This window comes from Gouania willdenowi, chromosome 3, assembly GCF_900634775.1.
Source record: "Gouania willdenowi chromosome 3, fGouWil2.1, whole genome shotgun sequence".
Taxonomy (NCBI): Eukaryota; Metazoa; Chordata; class Actinopteri; order Blenniiformes; family Gobiesocidae; genus Gouania; species Gouania willdenowi.
This window is the reverse complement of record NC_041046.1, coordinates 420008-440686: the sequence shown is the minus strand read 5'-3', so window position 1 is coordinate 440686 and position 20679 is coordinate 420008. Positions and strand designations below refer to the sequence as shown.

General features: G+C 37.1%; 2 protein-coding genes and 1 pseudogene across 4 annotated transcripts in view; 1 reads left to right on the top strand and 2 right to left on the bottom strand.

Annotated features, from left to right (window-relative positions):
* Nucleotides 1–5229, bottom strand: part of phkb (phosphorylase kinase, beta) — a 158243-nt gene extending 153014 nt beyond the window's left edge. For 2 of the 3 annotated variants that reach the window (XM_028441651.1, XM_028441654.1), the window contains exon 1: nucleotides 5131–5229. In XM_028441651.1, coding sequence (XP_028297452.1) covers nucleotides 5131–5194 — 64 coding nt within the window. In that variant the 5' untranslated portion in view covers nucleotides 5195–5229. Of the gene's footprint in view, nucleotides 1–1377; nucleotides 1522–5130 lie in introns of all 3 variants that reach the window. The other variant, XM_028441656.1, reaches the window with a different exon arrangement.
* A 439-nt stretch (nucleotides 5230–5668) lies between these two features.
* The window catches only part of itfg1 (integrin alpha FG-GAP repeat containing 1), a 223503-nt gene continuing 208492 nt past the window's right edge, over nucleotides 5669–20679 (top strand). Inside the window, exons 1-6 of the mRNA XM_028441662.1 lie at nucleotides 5669–5914; nucleotides 10975–11059; nucleotides 11363–11493; nucleotides 12227–12284; nucleotides 13258–13335; nucleotides 13427–13521. Coding sequence (XP_028297463.1) covers nucleotides 5713–5914; nucleotides 10975–11059; nucleotides 11363–11493; nucleotides 12227–12284; nucleotides 13258–13335; nucleotides 13427–13521 — 649 coding nt within the window. The 5' untranslated portion in view covers nucleotides 5669–5712. The remainder of the gene's footprint in view (nucleotides 5915–10974; nucleotides 11060–11362; nucleotides 11494–12226; nucleotides 12285–13257; nucleotides 13336–13426; nucleotides 13522–20679) is intronic.
* LOC114461343 (uncharacterized) lies at nucleotides 16543–16660 on the bottom strand (annotated as a pseudogene).

Here is a 20679-nt window from a genome sequence, read left to right as displayed (position 1 = left end):
ATTCATCAGTAGAATCATAATGAAACAGATAAATACTTCCTGACTTTATCTTCAGTAACAGCAGTAAAGGTTATAATTAGACCAGATATATCACCTACACTTGGTTTACTATATATTTAGTGAATAAAAATAAATGAATTTGATTATTTGGACAATATCTGTTTAATCCAGTTTACTCAGTAATATTCAGACTTTTTGTTAGATAGGTGGATATGTGTTCCTTTAACTGCAGTGGGTACAGAAATAAAAATAAAAAATATTCAAAAAGCTTAAAAAGCATGAGCATTTGGTGTTTTCAAGCAAATTTCATGTCATATCATATGAACTAGATTATCTACTTTTAACCAAATGCTTTTGATTCCTTTCTCCCAATTCCATCTGCAATATGCTGGAGTAAATCTCTCAATGCTTGTAAACGATGGAGATCCTATACAGATCATTGTAATCATAATGTTTAAAACTAGTATCAGATGACTAAGTTTGTTAATTGTCCTTCCTTAAAGTGCTTTGTCACATTTGTCAGTCATCATCAGATTGTAGATGTCTCATACATTTTAGATATTGTGTTCTGCTACAATAACATCCACTTTATTTGTTGGCATTCATTTTTACTTTGTACAATTGTATCTATTTTATATGACTGAGAAAGTCTGTATTTTTTTTTAGTTATTATTGTATTTCCACAGGAACAGAAAAAGAGGAATTCACAATTATTTGAAATGTAAAAAAACCCCACAAATGTCATCAGTACGTTATGTTACTCACTGCAACACATTGCAACACAAACAGCTAAGAACACAAAATCATATTCAGGCCCAGAGCAACAAAATTCAAATTACAATGTGACTCGCCGCCAGACATCACCCCCTGAGCTGCAATGGAGAGGGATTTTAAAGGAATCCCACTCTCTCTGTTTTCAGACACTTTTCACTTTGCTGAGATTTGCATTTTAATGACTTCAACCTTAGGTCAATACCACAGGTAGTAAAAAATTCAGATTCTTCCACTAAATTAGCATAATTTCCATCAGCTTAAAAGTTGCACGGGACTAAGCCAATCCATCTCCTTTTAAAGATAACGCATTAAAGCGGCACTGAGGACGTTCAGGATTTGATTCTTAAATTTGAACATGAGATCAGATTTATGTGTTTAAATTTCTGAACAGTTGCGTAACAAGGTGCAGTACAGATGGAAGCTTATATCGCAGGAATAACATTTTAAATACTGTATGTTTTTTTTACACTTAATGTCGTCTGTGATTTAAATTAAGAAATAGAATCACTAGATCACAAGATGAATGATACAGTTACCCTGACTTTCCATTTGTTTGCCCACTTCTCTCAGGCTGTTTTCCTCCCATCCACAACCACTACTTACCGAGTCGTTGAACTTTCCGACGACGCTGGGTAACAGCGGCCTCTGAACCCGCCATTCTCAAAAGGTGAAATTAAGGCCAACTGTGTCCCCCTCTCTCTCTCTCTCTCTTTCTCTCTCTGTCTCTCTCACAGTTAAATCACAAATCTATTCACAGAGAGGAGTTAGTAACACAGAGTTAGATCTTAGACATGCGTGAATCAGCAATGGATGACAAGCTTAGGATGATGACAATCACAAACAACATGCACAAAATTACAATGCCATTAATTTACAAAGCCAAGAATACAATGTTATCCCTTTGGAAGTACAGAGAGAAATGATTCATAGGATGATTATGTAACCATGGAGAGGATAGAAAAATGGTATAACTACACAGGGACAGTGCCTGGTGATCTGATTTTTGTGTTAATATAGCTTAAGAAACACAACCTAGCAATAAGTAAATTGCCAACACATTTGTGTTTTGTTAGGTTTTTAAATATATATATTTACTGGCTTTAATAGCACATATTACAGAAGTTTTTATGGTAATTTCATCCCTGTTAGTTTGTCAGCAGAGCCTTGAGTACTTGGGTATCAGATCATGATTTACAGTAGATTTTGCTTTTAGATTTTTTGTGTTGTTGCTGACTTATTGCCCCCCTGTACTTGGTTGTTCCGTTACAGGGTCATGTGGTGCCTATCACAGCTCTCACGGTGCCAGACAGGTTACACCCTGGACTGGAGGCCAGTCTTTGACAGGACACACATAACCTTACCTCCAATAGACCATGGAAAAAGGTCCTCTCAAGCTTAGCCACAGCTTCAAAGAAAGACCTCCAAAATATTCATGAGAATAAATTAAGTGTTCTTGTTTTAAAGCAATCACAATGTTTGTTTTAGCAATGAACACCAGTAATTGGCTGACACACACTATGAAAACTATGTGAGAAGCCAATTACAAAAGGCAGTTTTTTATACTTATATATACTGTATATACTGTGTATACATAGGGTTATGTATTTGAAGCATATGAAGATGCCTTTTTGATTTTACCAGGTTTATACAGTTCAGTTACTAATAATGCTACTGCTGTTCCAGCTCATAAGATCATCACTTACAGTGGGTACATCACTGTTTTTCAACCTTGGGGTCGGGACCCTGGAGTTTAAATGGGCTCAACCGACATGTCTAGTAATTGATACAAAAATAAATTACTGATTAAAAATACACTATTTTAAATTTTTTATTAAATATTTTTTCAAATTAAAACACAAAATATGAAACAACTGTATTATATACTTTTACTTAGTAAAACATAAAGCTAGTTCATAATAATAATAAAATGCAGTATAAAAATATATGAGCTGGTACAACTTGTCACTAATCCTGGCTACTCTTTTTGTTATACAGTATAAAGAGTTTTCACGGTGCGTCATCACCGCATCATCAAACTGGAAGTCACCATATTGGAGGTACTCAGCAGGTAAACAAAGCAGATCCCGTACGCCGAACAAAAGGAAACAGTGAATTATTGCAGTGTTTTTGGCAGCACCAATCGGTCAGACCGTGAAAAACATTTGGAGTTTTAGAATTATAACAAATGAGGGAGAACAATGTCAAAAGTTATCAGAGGAAAGGAGGCGCTTGTGGTTAGGAAAGCTAAACCAGGATCTACGAGGCAAAAACCTGGACAACGTCCACATTTAATCGGCCCATTTCTTGTCAGGTAAGTGAATTGTTGATAGCAGCGGCTCTGAACTAATTTTCTAGTGTTATGATAATAATATAATTCATATCACGCTACTGCATGTGGCATTACTGACTTTATATAATCACATTTTATAGCCTGCTACTGTAGCAACACAGTTGTTAAAATGTAGAGCTAAAAAGGTGCTGTGTGTCTCATTGTTCCAGGCAAAAGGCCTGACCTTTATCAAAAGGATGACCCAGATTGGGTTAGGGTTAAAACCAGGTAGTCAACAATATCAAGATATGCAATAGACGGAAGACTCTACGGGTCATCATTGATCCAAGACAAAAGAGCTGCCTTGTATGGATCTGCACAACCAATAAACCGTAACTTTTCAAAATATCGTGCCCTTTCCTGCGGACCAAGTCCTTCCCTGTATGCCTTTACATCTATGACGTATTGTGAGAATCTTTTCTGTGGTTTCGGACATTTATCCATCACAGTGTTTATCTCTGAGTGCCTCCAATATGGCCGTGCATCTGGGTTTCTGCTCAGAACGTGACGTAGGTGAAACCTCTATAACCAACATAATCAAAAACAAATTTTAGAAAAAAATAAATGTCTTCAGGGGTGTCAGAAATTCTTGATATCAAAATGGCACCACAATCCAAATAAAGGTTGGGAACCACTTTACATCCTATGACAGAAAACATCACTGTTTACTATTTTTGTACATCAATGTACAATCAATTGTAAGGAATTTAATGTTTTTCGTTTACTTTTGATTAATAATAATAATGCATCTATTTTATATAGCGCTTTCTCATAGACACTCAAAGTCGCTTTACAGAATTAAGGCATTATTCTTTCACTCCACACTTAGTGGTGGTAAACTACGACTGTAGCCACAGCTGCCCTGGGGCAGACTGACGGAAGCGAGGCTGCCACAGTGCACCATCGGCCCCTGCGACCACTACCAACATTCACTCACACTCCATCTATACTAGGTGAAGTGCCTTGCCCAAGGACACAATGACAGATACCACTGTCACTGGCGTGACTGCCACCCGACTGTGGCACCTGGCTGGTATGGCCACGAATTAGTGGAAAAAGCTTTTTGTGATATGTCATATCGTGTTTGGGGGACATACTGCACGTGGGAAATTCAATAATGTGCACAAAATGCTGTTTTACCACATATTGTCTAATAAGAAGAGTAGACATATGTTCTAGTTTGATAAATAATTTTTCCTCGACTGAAATTTGGCATTGGGTTCTTGAACAGTTATAAATGGTTCTGTACTATATTATTGTACTTAAAGGTACAGTTTTTAAATGTATTTAAAATCCTGCTGTTTTGGTGGACTGGTAAACAGTCTAGGGTGTAACCTGCTTTGCACCAAACCAAACTCCATCTATAAGCTACAATAGAATAGGGATGAATAAATGGTTATATATATTATATGATCTTATTTGTCAAATTATCTCGCTTGAGAAAAACTCAAATCTGGATTAACGTGAGGAGAAAAAAAAAAAATCAAAAATTAACATTTTCCTTTCCACCCCAAAAAAGAATGATTAATAATCATTAAGGTGATATCCAGAAATTGCAATAATACACTGAAATTATTACAATCCATTTAGACTTCAAAATATTAGATATCACCATTTCCAAAGGCTTTGGGTCAAATTAAAATGATTAAAAAGCATGATGTTCAAAAGGTCTGCCCATCACCACTGACATGTAAAATATGTGACTGCTTCTTTCTGCGTTACTTTTAATCTCCGCTTGGTTCATCACTTTTACTTCCCAAGAACCAGATTCCCAGTGCAGCAGGCCCACACGGCTGCTGGATTACAGTCTAATTATAATAAACCAGTGTGAGATAAACAACTGACAGAACACATGAGAAGCTCCTTAAATAGCCTGAGTTAGAGCACCTTCTCACCCCTGACCTTTCCATGCTCACACTGCAGTGTAGTCGTTAGATGAGAACATCAAGTCAAACGTTAAAATCCGTGCTTTACAGTTACAGTGCGTGTGAATCTGTAGCGACATCATGCAGTGTATCGAGTCAGACCTTTACGCTTAGATTTTGCTTTGAATTCCAGTAGTTTCCAGCCGACATCAACCAGGCTCGCCATGTTTACAGTACACTTTATATGGCAAGTGGAGGAGATTTAACACAAGAGGAAATGTCCTCTCTTCAAAATAAAGCAAAGTTCTGGGGTTTTTGGCTGCCAGTGACAAGAAAGAACGTCTTATAAAGTCATTAAAAAACTGTAAACCTGTTTGATTTTATTTTATGTGATAAATGGTGGCCGGATTAAGCAATAAATGCATATTATGTGATTTGTATTATCTTATTTTGAAGGTACATTGTTCTACTTCCTTCTCACAACAACCAACATCCTGTTTCTTCGCTGTGCAATCAGCTGTCACGCCACTCGTGTGCGCGACACTGACGTAAAGAAAAATACCAAATATTTAATTTTAAACATCGTTTATCGTTAAACATGTTTTTATTTAACTGTAAAAATAATATAATTTGAAAATAATATCTTAAATATTATGTCAGATATTAAAATCAATCATATATTGAAAAGGTCTTCCACAATCATTCTGCTGTAAAGCGGATTGCCGTAACACAGTTGGTGTTGTTATGAGGTGCTGTACTAGCATCAAAATGGGGAAGATGACATATTATTATTTTGCGTTGGTTTTGGTCATTTGGGGAGAACACCACACATTTGCGCTTCAGGATGTAACAACGGACCTGTTTGGTGGCGCAAATTACGGGACAGTGGCCGCGTTTGGAGACTTCAACTCGGATAAACAGACTGACATCTTCATCATCAGAGAGCGTAAGTTCATACCTCCAGAGAGGAAGACGTAGAATTAACCACATGGCTCATGTTTTGTGTCCGTTTTATATCATCGTGATGTTAGGAATCCCCATGTATGTGATGTTTTAGTCATAAAATGATTATTCTGCACCGACTCTGAGCTACTATTCTAATTATATTGCTGCAGGTGTTTTAATTAGATGTGCCTAAACACATTTATTTCCATATATAAACACTGGTGAATTGTCTGTGACATCATTTACGTATGTTTTGTTTTACATTAATTGTTTGAGAAGGCTGAGGATTTAATGGATACATTTCAAATTGCTCACAGCTGTCACCAATTCATTGTTAACGAGAAGATGAAATGCTGCTGACAGCACCCTGATTAACTTCTTAGCAATACAATATAATGTAATACAATAATTATTTATTAGAACAATAGGAATATGAAATGGAGACTGATTTGTGTAAACTATAAGGCAGTGGCTATCCGTATGTAGCCGTTCAATATACGTACTTTCTATCCGTACGTAGCGCCCCTCATTTGCCAGTTTAGGGCACGTGATAGGACACGTGATTAAGACGCTACGTACTTGTACTTCTGTTTGCTATTTATAAGCCTTTTCACTCTCGCACTGGTTCAGTTCTTCCACGTTAGGTCAAAGGTCAAGAGTGATAAACTAGCCATGGCTGACGTGTAGGAAGCGAGTCTGACAGAGATTTTCATTATTTTATATGATGTTGCGTTGATTCCTTGAAAGATGTTTTGCGTAAACGTGGTATCAGTCTCCAAGGCAGAAAGACCAAGTTAGCTGCTAATGGTAATGCTGCACACAAGCTAAAAATTCTGTTTTTCCTGACTTTTCAAACTGTTTCAGCTGATGGCGTTACTCCAGTCCACTTATCGACCTGTCCATCTTGTGCTCTTCCTTCAAATTTGTGAATTGAATTAAAATAATGGCTTAATAAAAATAATCATGGCCCTGGTTTGCGAATAGTGTACCACGTAAATGTACCTTTTCAAAGTGAGAACTCATACTGTGCTTTTCACACTCAGAAACAGAAACCAACCACAACAATAAATACAGCAAATACATAACAATCAAAATTTAAAAGCTTTGGAGAAGGAGTGTGGAAACAGAGGAGGTGTGTCGCTTTGATACTGTTTCTCACATTGGTTTTTAAAAGTGCTCGGATACGTGCATCATTCCCGGGTAGAGTCCTATTCCGCCCACTGGAGACCCAGGTAGTCTGTGTTTTTATTCACCAGGGGTGGAAGCGATGGGACTGTCTTGCTTCAATACTGCTGCTGAGCTGCTTCCATCAGTTTTTAAAAGTGCTCGGATCGGCCAAAAGTGGCTTCAGCAGAAAACCCTGGTCCCTCCTCCAGTCTGAATATGTGTAATATTAATAATATGAACACTATTAAAACACTAACGATCTCTGGAATAACATTAAGAATGCTGTTAGGTTGGAAATATCAACAGAGTGGATGAGCTTGTTTATGTTTATATCCCTCTCAACCTATGACCCCCCCAAAGTCACGCATGCGCAGTTCATGAGTGTGAAAAGGCTTATTTGTAGATTCCTAAACTACGTTACGGACATGCTACGTATTTATGAATTGTTGTAATATTCATACATAGCGCCCCTCATTGGCCCCTTTTGTTTGCTCAACCCTAACCGTAACCCCTTACCCTAAACCACGTTACAGACTAACTACCCCTAACCTTCTGAAGTGGATTTGATTTTCTTCCACGGAATGGTCACATGACATCCGTTAACGTTATAGGCCACGTATGAATAGCACTGGGGTTGTCTGTACGGCTACATAGGGATAGCCACTCTGAAACTAAAACCAGACAAGCGTGTGCCTGTGAGAACTAGCATTTCCAACACACAGCTGTTTACCACGTGTCCTCAATTAACATGTTTGTTGACATTTTCACTAGTTTGGGTAATTGGGTCCAATACTATGACAGATATGGTTGGGAATCCTTAGGCACCTCACGATTTGATTCTGAATATAAGGACTTTGATTGGATTATGTTTCGATTCATCGCGATACAACTTGAATCAATGCATTGCACTTTTCACAGCATTTCTTTGTTTCTCACCATGGCCTCTATGGATTTTTTTTTTTTTTTTTTTTTTTTTTACAAAACTCAGTATAAGCTAGAAGTGCATGGTACAGCGCTAACATAGCAGCATTCTTTCTTGTAACATATACAATACAACGAACAAACACTGAACAAAAAAGGGTATTTCTAATTATATAACATTAAGTTTATTTTATATATACATGTGTGATAAACTAAACTGGCGGCTCAACTATAGTGCTTTTAAAACATATGTAAATGTCCCTTCTATAGTAATTTATTCATTTTTACAGTTTAAATAAACAATTATTGAAAATGTATGCACTGGTTATCGACTACTGTGTCTCAATAACGATGCATCAATTCATCAATATTTTTCCCACCCCCAAATCCCAGATATGTTTATTGATTAGAATCAGTAGAACAGTGTTTTTCAAACTTTCTGGAGCAGAGGTACATCTTTTCATTGAAAAAAAAAAAAAAGTAAGTAAGTTTTATTTATAAAGCGCTTTTTGCAGATAAAATCACTAAGTGCTGTACAGAGTTGTGGTAAAAGTACAAGTGCAACACAATAGAATAATAAAACAAGAGTGCATAAACATCATAAGAACAGCAACATTAAAGGATAAATAAAAATTAAAATCCAGTTAACTAAAAGCTTGAAAAAATCCCTAGGCCCATCACCAACCAAAAATGTTGAAAAATTAAACTTTGTAGCCTCTATTAACAATATAGTCGTTCTTATCAAAGTGTCTTGAATAGGAATGAAATATGATATTTCACAATTCTTCTTTCTAATGAAAGTGCAATTAACAATCTGCTGTCATTCTCAAGTGTTTTTAATAGGAATCAAATAAACAAAAAAATATTATATCTTTCATATTGTGCATACTTGATACACATCATGGGAGGGATAAAAGTAATATTTAAAAAAGGCAGCACAATGGCATATTTGCAGACAATAATTAATTTGTTTTCAAAAATGTTTTTTAGAACAATTAGGATAAATTGAGTGATTTCCCACGGCACACCCCAGTGGTTGAAAAACCCAGTAGCCCAGTCCGTAGGGATTTGGGTTGGGAACCGGTTCAAGTCCTGGTGCGGACAAAAAATATGGAAGTTTTTCTTGTAGCTGGAGAGGTGCCAGGGCACTTCTCAAGCACTGCGGAGGTGCCCTTGAGCAAGGCACTGGACCCCCACACTGCTCTGGTGTGCCCCCTTTATAGTTAAAGCAGCTCCACTCTGACATCTGTCCAATGTGTGTGAGAAACATGTTCCTAAAATAACAGAGTGTAAAAACCTGAATTTTTAATAAAGTATTCAAAAAAAAAAAAAAAATGCAAAAAAAAAATAATCATGGTTTAAGGCATCCAACTGTTTCTATGGTAATGTAGACTTTCTCTGAGCTTGTATGAGTTGAAATTGTTGTTTTTTTTGTGTTACTTGAAAGGTATATTTAAAAAAAAAAATCAATAGTAGCTTAATTTAGATACTGTATAAAGGTAGGGTGAAATAATCAATGCATCATTATTTAGAAATAGTAATCAATAATCAGTTCCAATAATCAATCCATTCATTTTCTGACCTGCTTTCTCCTATTTTCAGGGTCACGGGGGTCTGCTGGTGCCTATCTCAAGCTCTCGATGGGGGTTAGGCATTTCCAATAATCATTTATTTAAATGCTAAGTTACAAGAAATACTGTAGAAGGACATTTTAATGGATTAACTCAGTGGTTCCCGATCTGTTGCACCCCCTTTGAAGAAAGAAAATGTAAAAAAAAAACAAGTTAAAAAAAGTGTGACCTTTTTCGAAAAAAAAAATATTTTGGACTTCAAATCTCATGAAAATTGTAATCACAAATTTTGTATCAGTAACAAATCTTTTTATTTATTAATTATAAAGTGCAAAGAAAAACACTTTTCATATTTTTCATGCTCAAGGTTCAGCAAGGTCTCCCTCTGTCTTGATGTCATTGGGGCACGCCCCTCAGTTGGGAACCACTAGATGAACTGATATTTTAAAAACAATACAGTACTTGAGCTGCTTATTTAGTTTATAAACTTTATATATAATAAACTGTATATAATGTATCATTCAGAACAGCCCTTTGTTTATTTCAGTCATTCTCAACTGGTGGGTCCTGGACCTGTACTGGGTGGGCCACGGACAGCTGGTCAAAAATAAATCAATACCTAATGTCTCATGTTGGATGCTGTGAAATACATGTTGCACAGGAAATATTTAGATTTATGTTTTTAAAAAGACAATACGCTGTATGTGTGTTATTGAAAAACAAAATTTGGTTGGTTGAATTCTAAAAAAAACGTGGGTCGAGATTTAATGACTGTGGCAAAATGTGGGTCCCAGGGTGAGACTAGTTGGAAACCCCTGGTTTATTGTATATGTTACAAGTAGCAGTGATGCTAGTTGTAACTGAACCGTTTACAGATGTCCTCTGCTGTAATTCAGCAGTGGTCACGGTGAGAAACTCAGAAATGCTGCAAAAAAAATATAACAGTGCCTTTGTTATCACACACTTATTGTACACTAATATACAAGTCAGAGTGGAGGTTCTGCAGCCTTAGCAACAGGACAGGATGCCACATTTGGTGTGAATCAAAGTACTGCTATGATCTAGGTTACTCGTGGTATAAAGCAACATTCACTAGTTGTTTTTATTCAACCTGACCCTTGTGTTACACTGTGCATTTTGAAAAACGGGTTCTAGTCACAACCATCAGCTACAAAGAGTGTGTTGTATTAGAGTCTAGTGTCTAGTCTGGTAGTTTTACCATTTAAAAAAAATAGATTCATAGTGTGTTGGTAAAAATATCCTTGTATGGTTTTACCTTTGAAAAGGTAATGAAGATGTGATTGGGTGAAAACAAAACACGATGTCATTTTGTCAGTACCTAAAGCAAAAGAGATGAACTCACAGAGAAGCTCCTTAGAACATTATTTTCTTCTTTTTTCAGATGCTGAGCTTCTGATTTTCTTGGCTGACTCAAAACCTCCTTACTTTAAGCCCAAAGTTAACATCACCAAAGAAATGCTGCCAAGGTAAATTTGCTTTAAAAAACAAAAAAACGCTCATTTTATGTATAGCTAACATATTTTTGAAGACAATGTCTTCAAAAAAGATAATAATTGTCAGCAACTGCTAGTAACTAACTAATAATCCTGATGTTGTTGATCATATTTTGCTAATATATGTGCATAAATCTTTCATAAGACTTCATTTACACAACAGTTTCCATACAAAGTGCAGCACTAAGGGTTTTACTGGAGTATTCTGTGCAAGTCTTCAGTTTCAATTTTATTTAGATGTTGAAAATAAATATTTGTCATTCTTGTCCTTTTCAGAAACACTGTCATCACCAGTGTCGTCCCAGGAGACTATGATGGAGACTCACAAATGGATGTCCTTCTAACTGCCTTGTCCAATCAGAAACTTGTGTCTATTTTCATCTTTTGGGGAGACAACCAGACATTAGGTACTACTTTTGTTATAGATTAAGACCAGAGAACTAAACTGAGTTTTGTTTTCATTTAGCCACATCATCTCATTTCTGTGAAAATGTGACCTTTACTGCCTTTTTCAGAAGCCATCACTGTTCAATGCTGTAGGCTTTAGTGCCTAGCCGGGCTTCTATTGCAGCTTGTAAAATGTCTGCTCAATTCTTTTCATCTCACTGAAGAAACTATGGTTGCTTTACAAAACACTGAGGATCTCTGATAATGCCAGGGTGAAAAGAGCCTAAGTGTTGGAACCAGGCCATGAAAGCAAATCGTAAATAAAGTCCACTTTGATGATGACTTTCAGATCGTGACTAAATCCTAAACCATCGATTAATGTCGCCTGGTGCGCTTGTTTGTTGTTGGTGGGATGAATGACTGGGCAGCCAAGACCAGACTTTGTTTTCATTAAACCAACCATGGTGAGCGTGAACAAACTCTAATGAAACAGATCCTCTGTTATCAGTAACTCCCCTGTGGGCCAGTAAGTGAGTGTGTGAATGTTTCATGATGGCCACTCATCATCATCAATTCATAGTTTTATGAAACAATGTTTGAACTCAACTCCTTCATGTATAGAAAATGCTCATAATGGGCAAATACCAGAGTAAGATCCATTTATTTTCTTTTATTTACACTATTTTACACCAGGGTTTAATCAAGAGCAATGATTAGTAATGTCTAGGTGTTTTGTCTTTTTTATTTCTGCAGATACAAGTGCAGGGCTCAGGCTCAATGACACCTTTACAGATCAACCACTGGTTATGGAGTAAGTATCAATCTAAATAATGTTTACACTAACTGGGATTGAGGAATCTACCTTTAGCTACTAATACACAACTAATGCACCCATTTATATATTTTTTTATACCATTTGTGGACTTTGCAAATAAAACGTACTGCTCATTTGCATTTTATTTAATATTAAACTAAAGTATAAATCATTGCATGCTGTTCTACCATTTAACCAGGTAAGACAATATGAATGCATCTCTTGGGAGGCTCCATCACTATTTCAGAGTAGTTTATAGGGATGTAGATTACCTGTTTCATTCCGATACGATACGGTATTGATTATCAAAACAACGATTCAATATTTGTGGATGGCACAAAGCCTGCCACGATACGATTTTGATTTGGTTTGATTTAGAGGACTGCCATTGATATCAGACAACAATCTGTGTTTTTCACATTAAAGAATAAAAACACAATATTGATACATTTTGAGAATGTTATTGCCTGACTGTTTAAGGCATTTACATGAAAAACATTATTTGAAAAAAAAAAAAAAAAACGTTTCTCACCAACTAAAGTTTGGTGTTTTAAACAAAAAAATAAAGCGGGATGACAAATGGTGATGGATATCAATGTTTATACTTTAGATTGATTTGGCTAAATCATTGATCAAACAATCAATTAATACTTACACCTCAAGTAGTTTATCCAACCTTCTGCAGAGCTGGATCATAACTAATTGTTTAGATTGATTTGTCTAACACACACAGGACTGCAGCCGTCCAGGACTTGCATTGTCCACATCTAAGCTATGTGTTACTTTACCTCTCTGAAGGCTTTTTTTTTTAAACGTGTTTAACAACTGCACATCTCTATTACTAAGACACTGCATGTGAGGGAGAATGTGGTGCTGTGCGTTAACCTTTGATCTGTACCATATTTACTTACTGTAACTATCAAACTCAACATAACAGTTAATGCTAAGCACCATTGGCCTCTCTCCACAGTTTTAACGGTGACATGATTCCAGACATTTTTGGAACCACCAGCCCTACCGTGACTGAAGTCTGTTATCTAACTAATAGGTAATAAAGTTCCCATTGTAACTTCTTTCTTTTGTCTCTACTTATATATATCAAGCCTTTACTTATTCACTGTCTGTGGTTGTTACTTTAGGATTCCAGTGTGGCAGAAGGCACTGAGCTCACCTGTTAGCCTGCGGATCCCTCATTCCAATGCATTCATAGACCTCAACAAGGACTTCACAGCTGGTGAGTCCCAGATGTTCTGTCCACACCTATCCATGAGAAACATTTTTGCAGATGTTGCTTCAGAAATGTTCCTCAGTATCAAATGTGTCCAAATACTGTGTTGGGTTTGAATTTAATCCAAAGGGTAAATTCTTTGTTGCTAGGGCTCTTTCAAACAACGTGATCTTTTTACTTAAACAAATTATGTTTTATAGGTCTATGGAGAAGAAAATTACACTACATTTTTAAATTGAATGCATGCAATTTATTAGTTGGATTGAAGCTAACTGCATAAAGGAGCTTATATATCTTATTACATAAATATTTTGACCGTAAAAAGGCGGGGAAGGGGCTGTATGGACTTTTGCACTGAGAGGGAAGATTAAAAAAGGGTTGTCTGCACACATTTGTTTTTAAACAACTTAAAACTTGTGCAGAAATGATCACATTCATTTAAACATATATCGTGTGAATTCTGGACACATTTCCAAAACATAATCAATGAAAGTTCTTTGCAACTAAACCAGTACTAGAAATAATCATCAGTTTGTCAGGTTGACAGTTTGCTAACACAGGCATATAGCAACTAAAGACCTTTAATCTTATGTGATACAGGATCCCATTCTTTCTGCACTTGTGTTCATTCACCGGCCACAAAGTTTACCATCATTTGTTTGTGTTAGAAGGTTTACAGTTGGGGAAAAATGACAATCATTTACTTTAAAAAACAAAAAAAAACATTATCTGTCTTCTACCATTTAGTTTTTCATTGTTTTTTGTTGTTGTTGTAATAGTCAAGAGGAAAAAAAAACATTAAAATTGCAAATGAGTTGTTAGTTCTGCTTCTATAACACAAGAAAACCAACAAAGAGCACATTGTTGGCAAAAGATCCCTTCAGACAATGTTTTGGAAAGCCTCGTAAAATATGGCAAAGTTTACTGACTGATGTGCTGCCTGTCTGTCAAAACAGACTCAAAGGTGCACGGAGGAGCTGCTTTAGGTCATTGCAAACGATCGATTAACTTTATACCATAAAGAATTCAACAGTTCCTTACGTGAGGATCCCATCTTCAAGCAGCTGTACATTGGCGTGTGCAGCCTCCCATCTGGAATGGGCAAAGCAGATCCAGCACTACAGGGGAACGTGTGATCTTTTTGTTCCACAGCTTGCATCATTCTCTGCCAGTCCAACGTGAGCTGAGATAGAGCGAGTCCTGAAAGGCAATGACTTGGAAAATATAATGAAGAATCAATTGCCTTCAAGTTCTTTTAAAACTTCATCGTCCGCAGTAAAAATTGACTAGTTGTAATAGAAGTAATTATGTCGTGCTAGAACAAAGCATAATGGCTGATTTTTTCCAAACTGTAGCCAGGAGCAACAAAACACAACTGCTTGTCTTTGCCCTTTGTTCGACGCAGACAAATCTATTCTGACTGTGATGATTGGCAAAGCTGACAATGCGGTGTGTGGTCACAGCCTGAAATGATAAGGAAATGTCATGAGTCATCAGTTCAATCACTGGTGATTGTTGGGACTCGAGATGGGTTAGTTCAAATCAGGGTGTGAAGAAAGGACTAGTAACGGTGGTCACAGTTACATGATGTTTTTTAATTCAGAATTAATTATTCCAAATTAAATCATTTAGAATTAAAGTGTTCTGCTTTGTGTTTACATGGAAAAAGTAATTCCGAATTGAGGTTTACATGGAAAACAGATTTATTCTGCTTTAATCAATTCTGCTTTAGGTCTGGGGGTTGGGAAGGATTCTGATTGGACAGGGGGTGAACGTGACGAATCACGTCTATCGGGAAAAGACACATAACAAACCTTCTTTTTGGCTACAACATAGAAGACCATATGATAAGAACTGTTTTCACTTTAAGTTTGGAAGCAGCAGCTCGACAATAATATACTGTTTCACTTTGGTCAGCTGAGGAGTTGAAGGGAGATAGATTATTGGAGAGGGAGGCAGTGGACCGTACTTTGGTCAATCAAAGCCTGTTGTTATTACAATGGCTGCTTTACTTCCTCTCTACAGCACATTGAATGAAAGAACTTTACGATGATCCACATGTTATTAGTGAAGTTCTGTAGGTTCTGGTGCAAGGTTCCATGTGTCCCGATTAGGGATGGGAATCGCAAACCGGTTCTTTCTGAGAACCGGTTCATAGTAATCCAATTCCTAGGAATCGTTTGTTTGCTTGCCTGTTTATTCTGCTTATCGGTTCCTCTTACGTCGCAAATACGTAACGATAAACTCCTCCAGGTCCTGTATATTGTGTGTTTATGCTCGCACCAAGTGAATCTCCTTCCACTATATGTTTTCTGTCCACCTCGGAAAATCCACCTCTTCCACAGGCAGCTGCGCTGTCCTCCATGCTGTTTGTAGCGTCTCTGTTGCTACGCTAGTCACTACTGGGTTCTGTACACTCTCGCAAAAGTTGCTTCTTGCATGGACTTTTCTTCCAAAAACAACAAATTTCAACAAGAACACACACATCGTCGCCAGTTTGTCATAACAAGTAATCAGACACCGGAGATTGTTACAGATCGCTGTCTTTAGTTTGCTCTTTCACACTGGTTCACACACACACGCGCGTGGCTGATGACGTCACGTAACAACGGGGACAGCGTCTCTGAAGGTCCATTTATAGAAATCTAAACAAAGGCTAAACTAAAGTTTTACAGTTTACATACATAATAAGTGCAGCTGTACTTTTGGTTAATATGTTCTTTTTTACAGAATAATTATTTGTTTTATAATAATAATGCAATAATAATGCATCAATTTTATATAGCGCTTTATCATAGACACTCAAAGACGCTTTACAGAATTAAGGCATTATTCTTTCACTCCACACTTAGTGGTGGCAAACTACTGTTGTAGCCACAGCTGCCCTGGGGCAGACTGCCATAGTGCGCCATCGGCCCCTCCGACCACCACCAACACTCACTCACACACTACGTTCATACTAGGCAATGTAGGTGAAGTGCCCTGCCCAAGGACACAATGACAGATACCACTGCAGCGACTGCCACCCCACTGTGGCACCTGGAATTCTCAGTGGTCTCCCATCCAACTACTAACCAGACCCAGACCTGCTTAGCTTCCAAGATCTAACGGGATCGGGCAATGACAGGCTGGTATGGCCACGTCTGAATTAGTTTTGGATCAAGTTGTTCAAGTTCAAAAGAAGCCCTGTAAATACTCTCAAATGTTTGTATGTGTTATATGTTGTAATAATAATAATTCATCAATTTTATATAGCGTTTTTGTATATATTATTATCCAGTGAAAACAATCTATAGCTGGTGGATTAAAAGAGAGCTGATATATCTACAGGAAATTAAAGAGACAATAATATAATAAAGAGTTAAAGCAAACAAATCAATTTGTATTATTTAATTCCCTCACCCAATGAGAATCGGTAAGGAATTGAATCAATAAGCACTGCAGTATCAATAATGGAATCGAATTTGCTAAATTCTTACCAATTCCCATCCCTAGTCCCAATGTAGTCTGCTTTGTTTGCTGATGTCCGTGTGTGTGTGCAATAAGTCCCTGTGAATGTCTGCATTTTTATGCTTCCGTCCATCCACTCTTTCTATTATATCCATGTCTTATAAGGCTCTCTTTAGAAAAATAGTCTGGGCAGCCATCTTGGAATATGTTGTCACCAGCGCCTCATTGCAACAGGACGAGCATGCGCAGAACGACCGGAATTAACCTAAAGTGGAATTAAGCATTTACAATATCGAGGAATTATTTAATTCAGAATAAAAATCAAAATATACCAGCCACCTAAATGGGATTTAAGTTAAATTCTTAATTACCATTTTCATTCAGAATTAAGTGTTTACAAGGTCAGTTTACAGAGGATTTAATTTAATCTGAATTAAAGGGGAATTACAGCTCTCATGTAAATGTGGCCACTGACTGTTAAAACAGCCATTTATGTAGTAATTCTTTTTTGAAATAGTATGTTAAGGTTTCATTTATTGAGACAACTTTTTTTCAGGAAATTTACTTTAACATTTACTTTGATCTCCTGACATGTTTCTACTCCCAACTTCCTCAGAGGCTCTGATTTCTTACATGTGTCCTTATGAGTTCTTTCTGGGCGTGGCCAACTTGAGCGTCCTCTCAGGCTGGCCCTGTTGCCTGAGAAGAGAGACACAGGTGTGGGAGAGTAAATGTAGATGCCTCTGAGGAATACTGACTGATGGCAGTTGAAACATGTCAGGAGCTCAAAGTAAATTTCCTGAAAAAAGTTTGTTTTTTAAAACCTTAACATATTAGCTAATCATCTTGTTAAACATTATGGAACAAAAGCTGATGACCATCATTTCATGTGTGCTGTTCATATTATTTTTTAGAACTGGTCAATTTAAACTCCTGCAATAAGTAGTTGAACTGGAATAAAAGCTGCATGCTGACCAAAACACCAGCACTGACCTTATCCATCAGTTCAATTGAGCAGCTGCTGTGGCTCAATCTTTCCTTTTTAAAGTAGGATTAACTCACACTAGATGGAAAACATGCTTGTAAACAATACAAATTGTCTAAAGTCTGGATTGTTGGAGTGTGTGAGTGAAATTAACTGTGCTTGAGTATGGCATGCTTCACTGAAAGAAACTTTCTATTTTTCTTTCTAAATCCAAAAGTTCAAATATCTCCCTTGCCTGTTCTTAAAGTCATTAACATGGTTTCTGTATTATGACATGCAGATATGGAGTTACAAGTCTTGTTGTTTCCAAAAATGAAACTTTAGGAACCCATTAAAATATGTGCTGTCAACTTGATTAGCAGAGAGTAGAACGGCCATTTTCTTCACCAGTGAATGGAGAAATCACCGCTGTTTTGTTTTACAGCGTGTCCTGCTGCCCACTCAGTGTAGCGCTGTCACTTAGACTTATTGGAGGATTTGTTTTATCCCCCTGTGCAAACTAATCCTCCTGTTGTAATCAGAGACAATTTGGTCAGGTCATACGCACTGTAGGTATCTCTCTTTGTTGGAATGGTTTATTTCTATGGCTTTTACAGCTTAACCAGAGGAGATTTTAAGTCCTAGAGAATCTTAAAATCAGCAATTTTAATAATTTGTGTGTATACATGTTTGTCTCTCTGGTATGTCATATTTGATATCCCTAGAAAAAAAACATGTTGCTAATTTTATTGTGCACAAAATATATATTGAAGCCCATTTCTTGACTTACTAAGTGCATTCAGCTGTGGTTAAATGTGCTGTAGAAACTGTGTGAGAGGGAGATCTGGTGTAAAATAAAAAGCCCTGCTGCACATCTGGTGGATGTCAGAGTGTTTGGCTGCCACCCTGTGTGTGGGCATGCATATGGAGAGAGAAAAGGAGGATCGTAATCAGGAAGTGATGGAGCGATAAAGCTGAGCTGGAAAGCATGAATGGTTTGACAGGAAAGGATGGCTGGAAAGATAAAGGGCAGATCAGGGCCATAAGGGGGAACTTCAGCTCTCTGTCTGCTGTGACCACCTGCTCCATTGAGCTATACCAGCTGTAGTAGCACACTGCCACCTTAAATATGGAAGGAGAGAGTGAGAGCGTTGAAGTAAATTCTGGATTGTGAACCTTACATTGAGCACTGAGTCAGCCAGCTTTTGCTCACATGGTTTTTTTCTCTGGAGACTTCATTTTCCAATGATGGACTGTGGTGTAACAGATGCCCTGGAAGAGACGGTTGTCCCGTCAATGGTGTTTTCCGCATTGCACCCAATGTAAACTGGAATAAGCAACAGCAGACCGCTGCAAATCTGCAATCTGTGTACAGAAGATAAATGAACGAATGAATCAGAATCAGAAATGCTTTATTGGCCAAGTACAGTTTTAAGACAGTACAAGGAATTTGACTTGGTACTCTGTGCGCAAAACAAAAAATTTGAGCAAGATGAAATTTAAGAATCACTTCATTACATTAGAAAACTAACTTTCTTCCTTTTATAACATTAATAATAATAATGGCTTGGATTTACTGTATATAGCGTTTTTTTCGAGGAGACTCAAAGTGCGTACAGAAACTATTATTCATTCACACCAGTTACTCACATCAATCATACCAGTGGTGGTAAGCTACATTGTAGCCACAGCTGCCTTGGGACATACTAACAGTAGCGTGGCTGCCATTTGTTGCCTATGGCCCCTCTGACCACCACCAACATTCATGCACAGTTCATACAGTTTAAATGTTCACCTGCACTACTCATCAATGCACTACTGCACTATTATCTTATTATTATTATTGTATTTTTATTTCATTTCATTATTATTACTATTATTACTATCTTGTTATTTTATTTAGTTTGCACATATTAGTCTAACTACTCTTTATATTTATGTTTATGCTTCTTTTTTATTTATTTTTATTTATTCTAGTTGATTGTTATTATTTAATGTTTACACTATCAGAGAGAGCACAGGTCACCAAGACAAATTCCTCGTGTGTATTCAATACATTACTTGTTCAATAAAGTTGATTCTGATTCTGATACCCATTCATATGAGGCAATGTGGGTAAAGTGCCTTGCCCAAGGACAAAACAACAATGACTCGGATAGAGTGGGATTTGAATCTCCAACCCTTCGGTAATTGGACGACACACTCTACACTGAGCCACGCTGTTATGAATTAATCATAGTTATAAAATTACACACACACACACACACACACACACACACACACAGAGCTGACTCCCCATAAGGCTTTACTCTAACCACTGGAGGAGGCAGCATGTAACAAAAATAGTTGTAAAAAAATGTGAACAATGCCTTCTGTTGATCAATAACAGACAGTCACATTAATGGAGGCCTTTCTTCAGAAAATGTCCTACATTCTACTGCTCTGAGCGAGGTCGCTGTTGGAGTGTCCCTGCTGTCACCTAATAGCTTTGTAATGCAGTAAACACTGAACTAGTGCTGTTGAAGGAGGCTGAGGACTATCTGCAGGCCGTGTCATGACTCCAATCTGAGTTAGTGTGTTAAAATGGTACATGTGGGACATTGAGTGACTTTACTATATTTGCACATCAAGCAAAAACATTTTGGTTTCCCAACTGAAATCGTGGCCTTGTTTAGCTTGTTGTTGATATACTGCAGCAGAATATTTTCACTCATTAAACGAACAATATAAACACCAGAGCATATTCTTAC